General features: G+C 38.8%; 1 protein-coding gene across 1 annotated transcript in view; it reads right to left on the minus strand.

Annotated features, from left to right (window-relative positions):
- The window catches only part of myom1a (myomesin 1a (skelemin)), a 34,976-nt gene that overhangs the window by 6,199 nt on the left and 9,855 nt on the right, over positions 1-18,922 (minus strand). Inside the window, exons 4-29 of the mRNA XM_028473774.1 lie at positions 17,819-18,002; positions 17,561-17,718; positions 17,330-17,422; positions 15,696-15,784; positions 14,551-14,595; positions 13,701-13,862; positions 13,445-13,606; positions 12,042-12,183; positions 11,098-11,297; positions 10,956-11,012; positions 10,316-10,440; positions 9,532-9,715; positions 9,229-9,403; positions 7,966-8,087; positions 5,513-5,709; positions 5,312-5,438; positions 4,945-5,129; positions 4,325-4,439; positions 4,087-4,243; positions 3,904-4,010; positions 3,767-3,811; positions 2,762-2,898; positions 2,506-2,650; positions 1,923-1,982; positions 1,782-1,849; positions 1,566-1,691 (exon numbers count right to left, since the gene is read on the minus strand). Coding sequence (XP_028329575.1) covers positions 1,566-1,691; positions 1,782-1,849; positions 1,923-1,982; positions 2,506-2,650; positions 2,762-2,898; positions 3,767-3,811; positions 3,904-4,010; positions 4,087-4,243; positions 4,325-4,439; positions 4,945-5,129; positions 5,312-5,438; positions 5,513-5,709; positions 7,966-8,087; positions 9,229-9,403; positions 9,532-9,715; positions 10,316-10,440; positions 10,956-11,012; positions 11,098-11,297; positions 12,042-12,183; positions 13,445-13,606; positions 13,701-13,862; positions 14,551-14,595; positions 15,696-15,784; positions 17,330-17,422; positions 17,561-17,718; positions 17,819-18,002 — 3,367 coding nt within the window. The remainder of the gene's footprint in view (positions 1-1,565; positions 1,692-1,781; positions 1,850-1,922; positions 1,983-2,505; positions 2,651-2,761; positions 2,899-3,766; positions 3,812-3,903; positions 4,011-4,086; positions 4,244-4,324; positions 4,440-4,944; positions 5,130-5,311; positions 5,439-5,512; positions 5,710-7,965; positions 8,088-9,228; positions 9,404-9,531; positions 9,716-10,315; positions 10,441-10,955; positions 11,013-11,097; positions 11,298-12,041; positions 12,184-13,444; positions 13,607-13,700; positions 13,863-14,550; positions 14,596-15,695; positions 15,785-17,329; positions 17,423-17,560; positions 17,719-17,818; positions 18,003-18,922) is intronic.

The following is an 18,922-nucleotide window of genomic DNA, read 5'->3' on the forward strand; positions in this document are numbered from 1 at the left end:
AGACAACGCAGTTATTGCAAACGCCTGCACCCACGGGAGCTCGTGCAGTGAAGCCACCCCTTTCCGAGTCTGGCACTTTCATAACATTGCCATGAAAGTTCAATAGAACCTCACCGGCAGCGTGGTTACCGGAGGAGTTCAATTGAGTGATGTTAGAAATGATATGACACAGATCAGATGACCCATATGATGATTATGGGCATAAACGACAAAACAGTGTGGACGCTGTGTGAAGTGCAAATATAAAGAATTTATGGCAATGCAATCATATGCAAATCATGCAGGTAGGATAAGGTGTTTTTGTATTGTTTTTATAGGTATACTATTATTGAGTTTTTTGTTGTCATGTATGTTCATTTATGTTGTAGGACTACGGATGGAAATCAGCTTTTAGCTAAATCTGGCATATTTACACTTTACGTATGTGCACTGCGTGCTCAATAATATGCAACATGCGCGTCGTCTTATTATATAATTCCAATCAATATATTTAATGCATTAAACTTTATGAAAGAGTCTGGGTGCTACCAATATCTTAGGGGTACACATTTTAATTGCACTTAACAGTTATTACGCAATAAAAACAGAATTTTTTTTTTAAGGTGGTAAGACTATACTAGAAAATGGAAAATCTACCGACAGAAAAGTGTGAGAGACTGAAAACTGAATTTAAAAAGCCTTGTAGTAAGAATAAATATTTAACTTACAGTACCAGAGAAAGCCCAAACCCGATTGTTGCACATTCACTATGTGTGGTTCTTAGTAAAAGAATGGCAGTGCTTCAGGGACTGGCCTTTCATTGTATTTCTAAGTCTTCACTCCATTACAGCACATTCTAGATGTGTGCCTTCTTCGTAAAATAGTCTGGTGAGCAACCTGCCTATTTCTTATGGATACAATATAATTTTAAATAAACTTATACGACATAGAGTGAATTCTTCTTTTTGCATTTTCTTAAAAGAATAATAAATAAAAGGATAAAAGATGCCTGTTTTTTTTTTTTTAGAGTAAAAATAGACAGAAAAACAACATTGACTGCACCAACTATTAGGATTTTATATTTTATAACTTTTTTTTCTACATGTAATGCAATCTTTTTGCATGTTTTATTATTGCAATGAACAAATCAGTACTTGTACTATTAGAGGAAGCCAAATGCTACACATTCTAGATGCTAAGTATAAATCACTTTTACAGACAATATTCATTTCAATCTAAATCATAGTCCTGTTACATAGGCAACAACAAATGGTATATTTGTTATTGCCTATGTATTTGCGATTTGCACATAATTGTATTGATTTGCCCTCCACACTGTGTCTTTCATGTTTATCTCTTCATTAGAAACATGTTGTAGTTAATGATGGTGAGTGAGGTGATGAGAGAAGTTCCTCCTTGTGGACTGAGGAGAAGGACAAATGTCTAAATGATTGACATGTTTCACCATTTGTGATTCTGTGTCGGAGAGGGGTGGCAAGCTGCTAAACATTTAACAGGCTCCACATGTGAAGCTAAGCTGCATCTAGCTCTTGACTCCAAAAGATCCAAAAAGTTCCCTCTCCAACCTTTCCGATGTTAAAGGTCAATTCACAGTCTTGTCTCTCGATTTTCTTGGCATCGTCGTCGCCGTCTCTGATCTCAATACAATCCTTTGACCAGGTGATCTCAGTTTCTGCTTTGATGTTTCCGATCTTTGGGGAAAAAGATGCAGAAGGAGGAGAACCTCATCAACTTAATCTCTCCTTTGACAATGGTGTACACACTTGTTACTTTCTCTATACCTTGCATTTCAAAAGCACGTCACACTCTGAGGTGACGGTGAAATCCAGGTATTCCACAAAGTGAGGACCTGCGGAGCAGAAAGCTGTTAGCGAAAAGAACGTGTGATGGTGGCCAGCGTGAGCTCATGTTAGCGTGCTCACCTTGCTTCCTGACCCATTCTGCCCTCGCAAATTCAGACTTCTTTTGGATCGCCCTGAATTCTGCTCAGAGAAAACACAAAAATGTAGTCATCTGAGAAGTACGCGTGAAGAAAATCATTTGAAAGTTGTTGCCTGCTGCCTCTCGATGGATAAAAGCTTCCACTGCGGCAGAGACAAAACCCTTAGAATGATATTTCCCAACTGCTCTGTTCCCAACTTTCTATGTCTCAAATCCATTTAACTTGAATCTGAGTAAACTGTTGGTAGTCATGTTTTTTTTTGATAAACCCAGGATGACTTTCAGATATAAACAGCTCAATTAGCAGCATTTTAATAGAAAATCCTGTACAATAACTTCAGTCATTCAACAACCACTGTGTTAAAGATTCAAATAATGCAGAATCTGTCATTAAATGTCTCAGTTGAAAATATGTTTCTTTCAAAATTAACTTTCATTTAACCTGTTGCCATGTACTTAAGTGTAAAAAAGGGAGACCTTCACGATAATTCCACATAATTATGTCCACACGCATGACTTGAGGACTTCTGCCCTCACTAGGCTTGCACGTAAACACAGTCTTACCATCTCCAATGAGCACCAGACTGGTTGTCCCTTTAGCTTTTCCATCCACCAGGTTAAAGGTGAACGTTCCCTCATCCGTCACCTCCAGAGAATCCATGAACATTTCAATGATGCCTGTGGACTTGTCAAAGTTCATCGTGTATTTCTGCAAGGGAAAAGTAACATACCAACATGCTCATTGACTGCTAAAATCTGCTTTTGTGCAAAGAAAAGGAACTTCAAGACAAGACTAGATGAAGGTAGTGATGAGTCCTACCTTTCCCTGAGTAATGATGGTGTCGTTGAAGACATACTCCACTTTGCAATCAGCTGTGCATTTTTCCACCTGAGTCCAGAACCGGACGCGTCCCTTCTCCAGCAGGTCCATGGCCATCTCATTTTTGAAGGGAATGACTGGAAGGCGACACGTTTTTCAAAGGTCACAGCATCGTCTACACTAGGAGGTAATGAACATGAGCCTGGCTGGACTATTTCCACAGCCTTTAAGCCAAATATTAAGGAAATACAAATGAAATAGTAACCAATTTTTTGGGAAAATGCATGAAATAAAAAGTGGAGGAGAATGTGTGAAACCTTTTGGGAAAGTGATAAATGTAATTTAGCATCTAAAAATCCTTAAAAAATACAAGAAAATATTTTTTAAAGATACTTATTGGTACTTTCACTTCCAAATAGTCAGTAAACATGTTTTTAAATTCTCTGACATCGAAGCCAAACACAACTCACTCTGCACAACAAAAAGCACATAGTTATAACTTCAGGGGATTCAAACTGATTGAAGCAAGAAAAATACACATCAGTCCAGTATAAGGGAGTGTTTTTCTTCATAGTTTAGGGCCAAAAAAACAGGCTTTCACTGCAACAAAGAGCAGATGTGTGTTAGGAGTTGCTACACTGAGTGATGCATTTATGTCTGTAGTAACTTCTGCGTTACGGAGATCAGAGAAGCAAACTCTGGTCTACATCTAAATGAGGGTTTCAGCACTGACGCAGAGCGGTTTCTTTTTCAGCCTAAACACAAATGGTCCGCAGCTCAGAACAAACATGGAAGCGCATGGCATTGTGCGAAACCAGTAAACCATAACTTAGAGAAGACATGACAAACTGTTGGCCCGTGGGCCACATATGACCTCGGTCTAGTTTTGTGCGGCCCCCAAAAACAAATAATCAAAAATAACTTTTTATAATAATGGCATCCAAGAACAACAAAACATCATTATTTGACACTGAAATCCATGCAAATCACTCTGGTCATATTTACCAGGGAACTTGTGGTCATGGCTGATGTCCAGAAGACGCATAAGACCTAAAATACGAAAATCCAACACATGTGAGATCTCAGTAATTGTTCAATATGAACGTACACACATGTATTTGAGTTTAACAAAATTGACTCACCCTCCTCCGTTAGCGTGTAACTGGAGGAAAAGCCCTCCATGTTGGTGACCATACATGAAAACGTCCCCAGGTCTTCCAGAGATGGGTTGTTGAAGACAGCTCTGGACCTGAGGAGTGGCAGGTTTTTAGCTGATTAAAGCACAGCATGTGTGTGTTTGTGTGTGAGTTTGTGAGGATACTTACTTTCCCTTTTCATTGATAATAGTGAGACGGGAGGTGTCTGTCATCTCCTGGTAGTTCTTGGACCAAACAAACTCACATCCTTCTTTCATTTCAGAGCATTCGAAGACCATCGAAATCACACCATCGTCATCTACATCCACATATATGTCTTTGGTACCTGTAAACATAGTCAGTGTGTTTTTAGAGTACTTGAAACACTTGAAAATTGTTTTTTGCGTTTCGTGATGATCACACTTACCGGGCCGAGTTTCGGCGACAATTGGACCCAATGCTGCCGAGGGCTTTCCGACTCCTGCAAGATTCTGAGCGCGAATGCGGAAAACATAGGACGTTCCCGGCTTCAGCCCAGTCACCTGAATCCATACAGAAAGAAGGACATTTAAAAACTACATACACAGCGGAACGCCAATGTATTTGACAGGGGAACGACCTGTTTTACTGAAGGTATAATTAGAAAAACTTATAATAAAATTATAAGCTTTAAGCACATGTAAACCAATAAAACTAAGAAATGGACAAACACACCAAATTAATTTTAAAAATACAAAAATGACTTCAAAATAACACATTATGACTCACAAAACAAATGAATACACAGAAAGATACACTAAATGACTCAAAAAATACTCCAAAAACACAAAAATAGACAGAATTCAGAAAAAATACACACAAAACGAAAACAAAAAAAACAAGAAAAAAAAACATAAAATTACAAGAAAATTACACAAAATTGCCAAAAAATACAGAAATGGTCCAAAAACCTCACAATGATGTGGCCATCGAAACACAAAATCACTGTTTTGTGGCCCCCATTATGACAAAAGTTTCCTATCTTTGTTCCACATCTTCTTTTCTTACCTTCATGTGTTTGGTCCTGTTGACCTTTTCGTGAGCAGCCATCCAGCCTTCCTCTCCAGCGGACGCCACCTTCAGATCCAAGTAGTAGCCATTGACGGGGGCGCGGCCGTTAAATGTGGGCGGTTCCCAGAGAATGACGAGGGAGGTGTCACGGACCTCAAGAGCATGAAGACCAACAGGAACGCCTTAAAGTGTACGAAAAGTAGAAGAAACGTTTAAAAATCTGGGATACGCAATGACCAATACCAGCTTTAAGATTTTTGTCACACAACTGCATTTGCATAGAATATAAATAAGCAGCTGTACAGAATGTCAAAAATATGTCTGAAAGTGTCTTTTTTTCCTGTGTGTTTAGTTTGTCCTATACCTGGGACAGTAATCGTCCATTCTTTGCACTCCAGACCTCCGGTCGCCAGAGAGGCTTTGCTCACACCCGCCATGTTCATTGCACGCACTTGGAACTGGTAGAAGACGTTTTCCTTCAGATTCTCAGCCTAAAAGGAAACAGTTTAAAGGTTTTAAATGGTTCTATATGTGGATAACTGAGCCCCTCAAGTAGAAAACGTACTTTATAAGAGGCTGTGCTCAGGGCCTGGTGGTTCATTTCATGCCATTTCCCAAAAATGCCGTCTTTAACTGTCCTGTAGTCCACAAAGTATCCCCTGACGTCGGCTCCTCCGTTGTTAGCGGGTGGAGACCAGGTCAGCATCATGTAGTCTTTGACGGCCTCCAGCATCGTCACATCGCTGGGCTTCCCAGGGATGGCTGGAAGGAGGAATGAACAACTGGTCAGAAGTGCTTTTAGGGGACACGTGTGCCATGAGGAAACCTCAAATGCAACTTTAATCTAGGGATGCATGGAAATTATCAATCCTTATTTACTAAAATTGGTGAATTTCTAATTTTATTTCGTTAGCCCGATAACGCCCTTTGACCCGGCTCAGCCAGCGCCGCTACGTGCTAAGATAACCAAAAAATGTGGTTGTTGGTAGGAAGTTCCTCCTGAGTCTCAGAGGAAGACAACACAATCCATGTCTGCGATACATGGAACGCAAAGATTAATCTTCAAGATGTTGGCGATTAAGTGGAATATGTTATTCTGGCAGTCTGCTGTACAGACTGCCAGAATAACAGATACATGTCAAATGTGCCTTAATTAGGGTGACCAGACGTCCCGATTTACCCGGGACAGTCCAGGTTTTCAGAGTTACGTCCCGTGTCACGGTCAATTTCCCCCAAACCATTTATTTGTCTCAGTTTTTCATAAGCTCAGTCCCATTTGTCCTGTTTAAATGGTCTGTTGCCTTTGACAAAAAAGACCCTGAAAGCCGAAGAGCATTTTGCTTAAAAACGTGGATTTTGAGCTTTCAATCACAACAGTTTGCCATAGTAGCTCTTGCAATATAAACCAGTTAAAAAACTCAAAAGTCTTCCATGTGATTGCAACAAAAATATAATTTATGTGACCTTTTTTCATTACAAATAAAAGCATATGCAAATAGTTTCTTTTGGAAATTGGTCATCTACTTTGGTTAAACTACTGTCCCAGGTTTTGAGTTTTAAAAATCTGGTCACCCTAGCCTTAATGGGATTGTTTTTATTGTGGTTAGTAGATTTGATGCACTTGTCTAATATACTTCATTTAAAATCAATTGTTGTCATGTTTTATGTAAACATTTTATCTGCTAATAAGAAAAATTACTACAAAAAAATTAGGAACAAAATGATTGTGGTTCAAAGATTTAAAAAGATCCCCCTTTTCATTCAAAATGCTAAAATATGTCATAATGTTTCTTTTATGTATTATTAATCATGTTTTTCTTCTTAATTGCTTATTGACCATAAAATGTTGAAAATGATCTGTTATCAGATTAGTTGGGGGGAATGAATCCATATCGATGCACTACTTTTATCACTTACCGGTAAATGTTTGAGGTTAGCATTATTAGAATTATACACTTAAGCATGCTACAAGCTTTGCACTCACTTTTTTTAGTTATAATGAATAAATACTTACACTCAGAGCCAGAAGCAGGTTTTCTCTGACACTAAGCAAATCTTCGAAGCCAGGCCAGAATCTCATTAGGCTCATGCTCTTTTAGAACTCAGTGTTTAGCCTCCACCTTGACCATGCACCAAGAGGCAAACCTAAAGAGTTATCCAACAGCAACATCACAGTTACACAGACTACAAAGTATACAAGCACTGAAAAATAGAGCCTTCATCATGGGAATGTCATGCAGGCACATGCAACATATGAACCGACATCCCGACATTAAAGTTGCATTTGAGTTCAGTTGTTCATTCTTCACTCTCAGGTTCCTATGATTGCAGAGAGTTACCCTGAGTACAAGATATATATAGAGCCTTCCTTTAATCAGGTTGACTCAGACATGTCTCAGACTCAGTAAAGTGTTTCTCCCTCCCTCAATATCTTCAGCAATGCTCAGGCAATAATAATTCCCTGAATATTCAAGCATTAACAATTCTAGCCCTAACTCATCTTAACTCCATTGATAAGTACATTCCTCAACACTGGTTCATGGTAAACCACAACCTGGACTCTTTAACACTGTGTTTTTCAACCTCTGTGCGGTGAGAGGTCATCAGGCGGGCAATTTCACCTAATTGGTCAAAAAATAAATGATTTGCATTGTGGACCATCTGTGACTGCTATGTGATGTCTGAGAGTCATTTAGATACCCATCTTGGCCAGCAGGGTGCAGTAGGTAGCACAATAATATATTGACATGTCACATGTTAGAGTGCCAGAGAAGCCCCTCCAACAGTGTTGCCAGGTTGGGCAGGTTTCCTCCTATTTGGCCGACTTTTGAACATGTTGGGACTGGAAAAAATAGCATTGGGTGGGTTGATGAAATGTAGCCTTTTTGTTAAGGGATTAAGTAGAAAAACAGTAGAAAGCAGCAATCGTGAATTATTGAGGGTTGTTTGAAACAACAGTTATTAGGGAAATGTTTTCGAGCAGCTGGGAGGTTGAATGATGATGATGATGGCACTCACCGATGGCTGCCTTTACAACCACAGCCTCTGAAATGGAAGAGCTCTGACTGTAGCCTGCGGCATTCACCGCCTTCACTCTGAATACATAGTTTGCCCCAGTGATCAGACCGTGGCTCACAAACCTAAAGAGAAGAGGAACATCAACCATGAGACGCATATTACTTTCGGACTCTGGCTCATATTAGAGGGTGGGCAGAAGATTTCCTCACATTTTCCTTATTTATCATTATCCTTTGTAACCTGACAGTGTTTTGAAGCCATGGAGGAAACTTCTTTGAAAGACCCTGTTTTCCACTAAAGCAAGCTAGGTTTGTTTCAGGATGCAGCAGCTTGGTCTATTTTACCTCCTCGAACCATTTACGGGTCTATTCTCACATGCGTGTAAGTCCAAAAAGCCGGGCAGTGGCGCTGTTTTTGGCTGCGCGCTATTCTCCCACTGTACTTAAATCAATCCACACAAACAAACGTTAATCTATTGTTAATATGAGGGGCGAAAAAAAAGAGATTTTAAGTGTGGTTCGGACAGAAAAATGTGTATAATACTGACACTGCAATAATCTGATCAAACCAACCTGTTGTTTATCAAAGAAGGCATTTCAAATTAAAAGTGTGCTTTATCATTTTCACAGATTTCAATGACATTTACAAGCGTTGGGAAAATGTGATTTCTAGACAGCCCCAAAATAATGACATCATGGCCCAGTGGGCACTTTTGGTTGATTTACGTGCGGTGGGCGTGTCAGGAGCCTGGACCGGAGAATACACGCAGAAGAGAAGTGCGTAACTGCAGGCGCACAAAAAAGCGCTTAAATTCAGACGGGAGAATAGGGCCCTAAAATTAAAGAAGCTGAAGAGATAAAAAAGTTGTCAAAGATGTCAGAATTGCTGAAAAAGCCATAGAAATTGTCAAAGAAGAAGAAGAAGAAGAAGAAGAAGAAGAAGAAGAAGAAGAAGACAAGGCATACATATTTTTTTAGCATGTACTGTATGTAAAAATGCATCAGTGAAACAGTAAAAAAAAAAATCAACAGTAAAAGCAGTAAAAAAAAAGGTTAAGATGCATAACCTAAGGAAATTGATCAAGAATAAGAAGTAGAAGTTGTAATGTAAAGGTTTTCGGTGGTTTATTAGTGAGTAGAATTAATATGAGTACACAATTACCCATTGTGCATCTAAGAAAATACATTTGTTCAAAGGTAAAACACAACTTTACACTCATTGTGTCTACTTCTGTGATCAACTGGTTATTGAGCTTGTAAGTACCTGGTCTGCTTGATTGGTTTATTGTTGCAAGGCATCCACACATCCGTGCCCACTTCACTACATTCCAGGTAGTAGCCCACCAAGTGGTGGACATCTGTGGAAGCTTCCCAGAAGACGGTTACAGAGGTGTCAGTGTTCCTGACTGGCACTGGAGTGCCTGGAGCTGAGGGCAGGTCTGTTAAAGAAAGAAATACACAAATAAGACACATTTCAAGCACAACGCCAACGCTGTGGAATGAAGTCACAAAAACAGTCGTTGTGCTGTAGTTGAAACTGTAGGAAGTTCATTTAGCAGCTTCTCACCCAGTTTATCCCCGACTGTGATGTCCCCTGTGGACACGGAGGCATCGCTCACACCAGAAGAGTTGCAGCAGCGAACCCTGAAGTTGTAGGATTTTCCCTCTGCGAGGTCGAACAGGGCGAAACGCGGGGACTTGACTGGCATCCCGGTGTTGACCCGCTGCCAGGCGTCAGTCCCAGAAACACACTGCAGACCACGAAGAAAAGGACTAATGAGAAAGACATAAGCATGGCTGCGTTTCTGTCTGGTTACAACAGCAACAGATATATTCAGTTACGATTACAATTAAAACCATCTTAAAATTACAATTAATAACAAATTACTCAATTATAATTGGCCCCAACCCTGATCCCTACAGCACGACAGTTTAGACAGGTTTAACCAAGACTTGTTGGTTTAAAAACAATTATAAAACTTAAATCTCATTACTGTCTATATTTAAGGACTACAGATAGAAATTAGTTTCAGCTACATGTAGTGCAAAAACAAATGTTTACGTAAATTAATCTACTCCTTCCATTGTTGCCTGCAAGTATGAAACGGCTTTTTAAGATGAAAAATCTCAGGCGTTGCTAGGCAATAGTTGAACATAGTTAACGCCTACATGGTGCAAGTGAGTTAAGTTCATGAGAAAAACATTATTTTGTGATCTGGAGGCACTTGTTTTGGTTTTTCGCACTCACAATGTATCAGTCTTTTAGCAACAATGAATTCCCACTCCTTCCTTAACTGTTTACATTCTTATTTGAATACTTATTGATCACGTGTTAATACTGTTTTCATCACCTTTTCGATGTAGTACATGACTCCTTCGTGACCTCTCTGCACCGGTGGCTTCCAGGCCAGCACCACGTAGCTCTTGGTAGCCTCAGTAACCACAACGTCAGTTGCTTCACCGGGTACGATGCCGACTGTAGGGAAAACGGTATAACGTGAGTCAGCGTTCTCTTACTCCACTGATGGCTGGTTGACCAACAATAAAGCCTTTCACTCCTTTAGTTTGCTTGGGATAAAGTGAAAACAGACTTGCAACGAGTGCCAGTGTATTTATCTGTGAGCTGATAGAAGTTTTGAGCTGAGCTGAACTTCAGGTTAGAAATTCAAGAAATAAGCATTTGAAACAAAATAAGGTCATACATTTTTAAAGTCTACTTTATTATCATTTTAATTGAGAAGAAGATTTTTCATGTAAATAAGTTATTTTCAGATAATCTGGCCTTGTTTCATTGAATATTCTTCTTATTATTTGTGGCATTGAACGTTGCCTGAGTGACACTGAGCACATGTGCATCACTCTTTAATGACACAAACAATCAAGGTCTTCATCTTTAGGCTACATGTTGTTAAAGTCCATAATGTCATTTGTTTCCTTCCGAAGCTGAATAATTTATGGCTTTTTACCCCTCAAAAAAAATAATATCCATACCAGTAGGATCCTCCTCTGTGAACTTGATCATTCCAGTCCAAGGCGCTGATGGCCCAGCTGTTTAGAAATACAACATAAATAAGTCACGTTATTTTTTTGCTACTGTGTCATGTGTTGGCAGACTTGTGGCGTTCTCTCTCACCTTTGAGGCGAGCCCGGTCAGAGGGATCCATGGCGACCACAGGATCAGAAATGCGGGATGGACGGCTGACACCTTGCTTGTTCAAAGCTCTCACTCTAAATATGTAGGTGCGTCCCTCCACCAGCCCTGTGACTGGGAATCGGGCGTACTTGACCGGGGTGTCGTTACACTGGGCCCAGTGATGGCTTCCCACCTCACACCTGCCAATCACAACCAGACATTTTAGATTCGTGAACACCTTTAAAGTAGTTTTTCTCAAATCTTTATTGACTTGTGTACTGCCTGAGCCTTTTTATCGTATCATCGTACTGTGAGGAACTCCTTGTATGAAATCATTAATGCAACATTCATCTCTCTTTGCAGCAATAACAGCAACTTTCTTGCACTTTTGACCAAACGTCACGTCGCTGTCATCGAAACAATTGATGCATATTTACAAAAAAACCTCTTTGGCAGCGTGAAAGCTGCAGTGAAGCCACACCCCCTCACTGACTGCCATACAGCAATGTGCTGTATACATGAGTTTAATCAAAACACCAGTGAGGCTTCAACTCCTTCATCTAAGATTGTTTTGTTCTTATATTCCTAATTTTTCAGTAATTTTGGTTAATATTTTTCTGAGTCTACCCATAGTAGGTTTATTTTTTTTTCATTTTGCTAGACATGGCATCGTTGAAAATTAAAGAACACAACTCTAATTAGTCAGAAAATGCCATATTTTGATTATAACTACTTTTTATTGGGTATAATATATCGAGTAAAAATCACCCGACGATAGTGATGGTGTTACTAATTTTAGCGATAGTGTTCTACGGTTAACACCTTTATAATAATTTTGATATGTGCATTATTTTGCAATATTTACAGATAAATCGATAAAATACTAAACAATAGCTTCAGCTCTCAGACACAGCCTGTCACACTGCATTCATATTCCATTGAACCTGTCAATGTAGTATCCAAGGATGGAGCTGCTTCCCTCCACCGCCGGCTGCTTCCAGGTCACAACCACATAGTCCTTGTTGGCATCATGGCAGCGCACATCCAGGGGCGCCACAGGAACGCCCTCCAGCTCCACATCAGCATCTAACAACGGACACACATGAATGTGAGGACCACTGCAAGCAAGCATGGCTAAATTTAGTCCTTCTACTTTTAGGTTGGATGATGAATTCCAGCTTTGCCAACTTTTCCTAGATTACTGCTTTTAATGATAACAAAATCTTTTTACCAAGTATATTACGGCAAAGTGCCTTTAAAATTTATAGTTGGGATAAAATGATACATAGTTTTAGTCTGTTTAGTGTCAGACTGATGTATTTATGTACTATAATTATCTGGAGAGCTCCTGAAATGTGTTCTAGTCTGCCTCTTAATGCCATAGATCGTTTCCTGTTATTGATCATTTTTTTTGTAATGTGGACTGATTACAAAAGAAGAATTGGCCAGTGTTGGCTTGGGATTTTAATTTACAGGTGGTATGACACCCAATGCCTCCGATTGTGATCAATGTGTTGGGCACATTGAAGGTTTAATGGTGAGAAACTAATAAAAGCATCTGCATCGTCTATATTTTGTTCCAAAACGTAACCTCCGACTTTGAGATGCAGCCCACATAAGGTACGCAGTCATCCAGAGCATACTGGAAGTCTAAATGTACAGAAATCACAACAATAGCTGCGCACCATGAACTTTTCCAAACCCCACCTCTATATTAGGAACACGCCCACATTGGCCAATTTTTGGCATGGAGGGGGCAAAATCTAACAATAATATAGCAAACCATCGTCAGAGATTGAATGCTAGATGGAAGCTCAAAAGACTCCAGGACTGGCACATCCTTCCTCTGCAGTTATTTTGAATAACAATCACATTCTTATCCAAAGATCTTATCCAAGTTTACACTGGTCAAGATAAACAAGTCTAATGTAGATTTCAGTAACAGCAGCTTGTATTATGAGAAGAAAAAATTAAACTGAAAGATGGATGATAAAATGACTGAAGAATTTAAAATGAAATGACCTCTCTTAAATCTTTCTAAACCTATGGATCCACTTTAGATGATCAGTCTGAAGCTGAATAATAAACGTTTGTCACTCATTTGTATGTAAAATATCTTTCAAGTCATTTATATCAACATTTACCCTCAAACACACAATATCCCTTTATATGTAGGCATCAACATTTTGGAGTTTCTTGCATTTAAAGTGCTTTTTATTGCATAAGCAGCTTCTAAATCGCCTCTCATTCTTACTAGTAAACGTCACATAAAATAATCTTTCAATTGAGCCGTAAGTCAGTGCACTGATTTTCAAAATAAAGTGGTGACACAGTTCAGGATCTTCACCTCTCACAAACACGAAAGCAGAGTGGGTGTCAAAGCCAGACTTGGTGTTGACACGCAGCGTGTACAGGCCCTCGTCTTCTTTGTTGAGATGAACAAGTGTGAGAGTGGCGCGCTCCCCAGACCAGTGGGTGTGCACCCATTTGGAAGGCTTCAAGGGGACCGCTGGAGAGACAGGTAAATGACAATAGGGAGTACAGAATTAACAGAAAGAGCAACTATGTAGAGGTAATTCCACGTTCTTTGTTCTTTCACTTACAGTTTTTGTACCACACAACATCGGGCTGGTACTTCTTCACTGTTGGATAAATGATGACAGTGCAGCCCAGACTCAGAGTCTCTCCTTCGTTACCAAATGCCACTTCGAACTTATCGAGGATGGTTGTTTCAAAAGTGACGCCATGCTCTGCAGAGTAACCATCTGCAGAAGTTGAAGAAGTGACACAAACGCCTATTAACTAATACGTATTTTTTGGTTTTCAGTTTTAACATGAGCAGATGAAAATGGGAAATACAATCGTTAACGTTTCAATCAAAATTGTATTTCAGTTTAGTCCAAATAATGCTGCAAATTATTGCACAGCACACAAATCAGCTAAATTGTGAAATCTGAAATGGCATCATTGAAAGTAACATAATGCAAGCTATTTATAATAAGCAGTTAGCTGACACACTGTCCTTTTATTTTATTTTGAAAGTTTGTCTCATTTATGTGCAGACTTGCAGTAAGCATTAAGTGCAGCTGAGCCAAATAGGCTCTTTGGTTATACCCATATGAATCAAAACATTTTAAAGTGCTGTATTAATTTATTTTTTAAAATAAATTAATAGATTTTTAAAACACCAATGTGGCAAATTATTGCTAACTGGTCTGTGCAATCACTATAAATATGACAACAAAAAACAGCATTACTTTATTATATGGGCTGATGCTCCATGGAATGAAAAGCCAAAGGACCAAAGTGGTTTCAGATTGACCTTCACTGCCATTGATGATCAAAAAGCCCAATACGTTCTGATAGAATACATTGCGGTATTGCATTTTTTTTTCTTTCTATGTAGTGTGCACTAAAGTAACCTAGTGAGTGTGTGATTAACTGTCTCCTTACGTGGTTTAGTATCAAGTAGACCTGCTTCTTCACAATCTTGGAACCCTGTAAGGATAAAGCAGTCAGTACCAGGGTTGGGGTCAATTGCATTTTTCAGTCACAATTACATTTTCAATTACCCATGTTCAATTACAATTCAATCACGATTACAGTGACCAGCAATTTTTCCAATTAGAATTCAATTACAATTAAAATTTCCCCCTGAAAGTCAATTACAATTACATCCTGTTACTAAAGTTCAATTACAATTAATTACAATTACTGAGCATGAAATAAATAAGCTAATAAAAGTTAACCTTCCTCTTGTTAGCTTTCTGTTAGCATCTCTTATGACACTCTGTAACTTTTGACCCATGTCTTAAATCAGCTGTAATGTAATTAATGTAATACATTAAAAACAAATATTTATCATCTAAATTAATTACAGGTTTTAATATTTTTGGTTAGGACGTCTTGAGCCTTTTTTGTGTCAGTATACTCCTCGATTTCAATTTTTTTTAAATGTTAAAATGTGGGAAAGTTTGATATGAAAAATACTTTAATAACTGTTAACTACATATGTTTAAAACTGTACGTAGAACTATAACATGGTTCACCATTTTTGCATTAAATTATAATTGACAATTTATGTAGAAATTTCATGGCAATTACAATTACAAAGCCAATCATCTAAACTCAATTACAATTTAATTACGATTATGACATCAACAGATCTTGAAAATTACAATTACAATTATAATCACGCCATAATTGAAATGAATGATCAATTACACAATTACAATTATAATGACACCAACCCTGGTCAGTACAGTACATTTGTATTTGTCAATTGTTTTTTTAGTAATGCAAACTTATCACAAATCAAATAGGTTTCCTGTTACTAAAGTAATACACTACAGGATGATCAGGGTGTTAGGTTAATTGGAACCCTTCTGAACCCAATTACTGGAGTAAAAAAATAATTTTTAGTCATTAACTGTTTACATAATGAGAACTTTATTTTCTAGCAAAAAGTATTTACTGTACAGAGACAAAGTGAAGTTTTTTTAAACCTTACCAATCCCAAATATGTAAGACAAACTGAAAAAAATGAGTGCTAAACTAAAAAATGGGTCCCAGGAGGAACTATGGCCCCAAACACTTACTTTTGACCACAATCGCAGCCACAAAAGAAGATTCCCCTTTCACATTGAGGGCCGAGGCGTGGTACTGAGCAGTGTCGATAAACTCACAGCTGGAAGTAAACGTGTATAAATGTTTTTATTTATTCATCACAGACTTTTTCTATAACAGAAAGTAAAACATCTCGGTTAAGGCTGCTCCCATCGAGGTTTCATGAACTAATGATCACACCATGAATTAAGAATTAGGCTTTTTGATTTGTTATTAAAGCACTATTTGTTATTGAATGAAAAGTAGCATGAATACCAAATGCAACAATCAAATCCATCAAATCAATTTTAGGAAATTTTGTGAAATAAAGAAAAGAATAATAAAATATGAAACTAAAATATCGTTAAATAAAAAAAAAAAAGTACTACAACTGTTTGTTTTTTCAAATAACATGCTGCGTGTAAAATTGTGAAACTACAGGAGCTGCTTACTGTGTGCAATTAGCCCTTTGTAAAATGGCGGCTGAAGTGGAGCTGTTGTCGTGGGGGCCATGTCAGTATGTCCTAGGACTTGGGTTCCAGACACAGATAAAATGATGTTTGGATGTACAGGTAATCATTCTTTAAAGACAACACTGAAGTGCAACAAAAAGCCAACAGACCAAATCCTGTTTGAAGTCAGTCAGTCCTTACTTTCCTCTGAATTTAACAAAGAAATAATCATGGGAGTTAAAGGTATAGTCTGGAACTCTTATAAAAGTGACTTTTTGTCATATTTGCTAAAGCTGTCACTATGTGAGGACAGCTTTACATCAAACTAGCAGTGTGTGTGAAAAAAAAAGCTCATTGAGTCCCCCCTGCTGCTCCTGCAGCCTTTGGTTTGCCAGAATGCACTACGACCGAGTAAAAAGTACCAATCAGAGCCAGACATGCGTTTGATGGGCTGTCTGACAGCTGTTGCTCACAGGCCCCGCCCCTTTCCCAGGGCTGGAGCGCCGTCTTTTTTACAGTGTATGGTCTGGAGGAGTAGAAGATGGAATTAGCTACTTTTCTGCTTGAAAGGTAATTACTGCTGCTTGATTTACATAAAGTTTGATTTGTAATTGTTACACTAGAACTCCGTAGTGCATGTGCATGGCTGCTGTAAGTGACACTGTGTTGTTGCTGCTGCTGCTGAGGTGTGTGCACATTGAGAGAGAGAAGCGCTGCAGTAATATGCTTTTAACAGTGCATGTTATATTACTGTGATGTTGCTGTTGGACTAATGTTAGCTTGTTAGCTCCTCTGAGGGAGGGACTTTGGAAAGTTTGGAGGCAGAGCAAGAGAGCAGTGGGGAGGGAGGGGGAGAGAGGGATCTGAAAGTTGCAGACTGCACCTTTAAAGATACACAGTCTACCTCTACAGCTGTACCTTTATTTGGCTTTGGGCAGAGATATGACTTGTGTGTCTGAAATGTTGCAAAATTATGTTTCTTGCAACCGCAAAACTGCGAACTAGCCATTTTAGCCGTGCATATTAAACACTAGTTTTGATGTTCACTACATCAACTGAATGGATCATTTCTAACTATCTTTCAGGATAATATTGATCTGTTTTTTATCGGCCGGCCACGATTGAAGTGTCCTTAGTCTCGATTAAATGTCACTAACTCCAAACGATTTACCTACTTCTTGATCTCCAAGGAGTGCATGTTGTAGTTGCTTTCCACTGTGTACTTCTCAGGGTGGGCCTTAGCATCAATCAGCACATTGTTTTTGTACCTTCAATGCAGAACAACAAGCAGCTTGTTTACTAGTGTTGATCATGAAAAGAGGAGACATATTCTTGTACATCTTGCCCTGGAAAGTTGTCTATGATAGATGCTCGATGATGACTTTGGTGATATTGCCACAACTCACCAGGCGATCCTGGGTTTGGGCCATCCAGCCACTGTGCAGTGCAGCTTTACAGTCTTTCCTTCCCACACAGTCTGACCACGAGGCTTGATAATGAACTCTGGACGGTGCATCAGGCTGTCTGGGTTCATTTTCTTACGAAACTCTGACCACTCGTCCAACTAAAGCAAGAAAGGGGTTGCCAGGTTTTTAACAACAAGCCACTGTTAATGAGATTACTAGCAACTGTTTTTTCCAGAATGTGAATTCACAAAGATTTACCGTTTTGCTCAGTTCCACACGTTCTGCAGATTGCCTGATACGCGTTGTTCTGGTTGTCTTCATCACCCTTACCTCCATGGACTCCCTTGCCTCCCTGACAAACAGATTCCTCATGGCCACATAATTAATTCCCTCTTCTGTAGACTCCTCCTGAGTATCCAACAGACCCCGAACCTCCTCGTGACTGAAAGTAACCCAAAACACCCAGTTTGATAATCCAATATTATCCATCTTCCTGACAGACCTGGACCACAATATTGATCTTTAAAAAGTAGTTTTACCCCTTTAAAAAGAGGTGGTATCTATGACACAATACCAGAATCACCCACATAGTAACAGAACCTATGCAAAGACGAAAACAGTAAAAAGAAATAAGAGGGCAATTGGAAGAATCATCAACATAACACGCTTTACCATAAGCATGTCTTCATTAGGGTGGTCCCAAAAACTTTTTTTTTAGATTCTCTAGGTTAGAACCCTGCATCTGGTTCCAAATCTTGCAAATGATTTAAAATGTAGAAGTTGCACAAGACATTTGAAAATCGCCCAATCCATACTATAACATAGCGAACGAAATATTGGAAAATTTGTGGCTTTGTTCTGCAAAAACAAACTGAAACTTGCATAAAAATGTTCCTTAGAATGTCCAGTAACCACTGTGGCTTTGCTGAGATCACAACAATGTACCTGTGCTCTTTGAAAACTTGGAGTAAGGGTTTCAAAGAAATGCATGATGCTGGTGGTCACAAAACCACTGCTTCCGTTCATAATCTCGTTGATTAAGGGTGCCACAACGCTTTTGTGGAATCTGTAAACCTTCCTTTTCCATAATTTTATATATGTGTATTAATGTACATTTAATCAGTCAATTTCCAGGACATTTTGAGCTGCAGGTGCAACCTGTACAACATTCAAATTTCTTTCTTAATTATATTCAGGACGCCAAAACCTAATGCAGGGTTCTAACCGAGGTTATCTGACTTTATTCTTAACCATGCTTTGATGGACCACCCTAGTCTTCATAGCATTATACATAAAATGCATCTAATAATAAATACATACATGACTCTAATAATGACAAAACTATAGATATGTACTATTATA

This window comes from Gouania willdenowi, chromosome 17 (genome assembly GCF_900634775.1).
Source record: "Gouania willdenowi chromosome 17, fGouWil2.1, whole genome shotgun sequence".
Taxonomy (NCBI): domain Eukaryota; kingdom Metazoa; phylum Chordata; class Actinopteri; order Blenniiformes; family Gobiesocidae; genus Gouania; species Gouania willdenowi.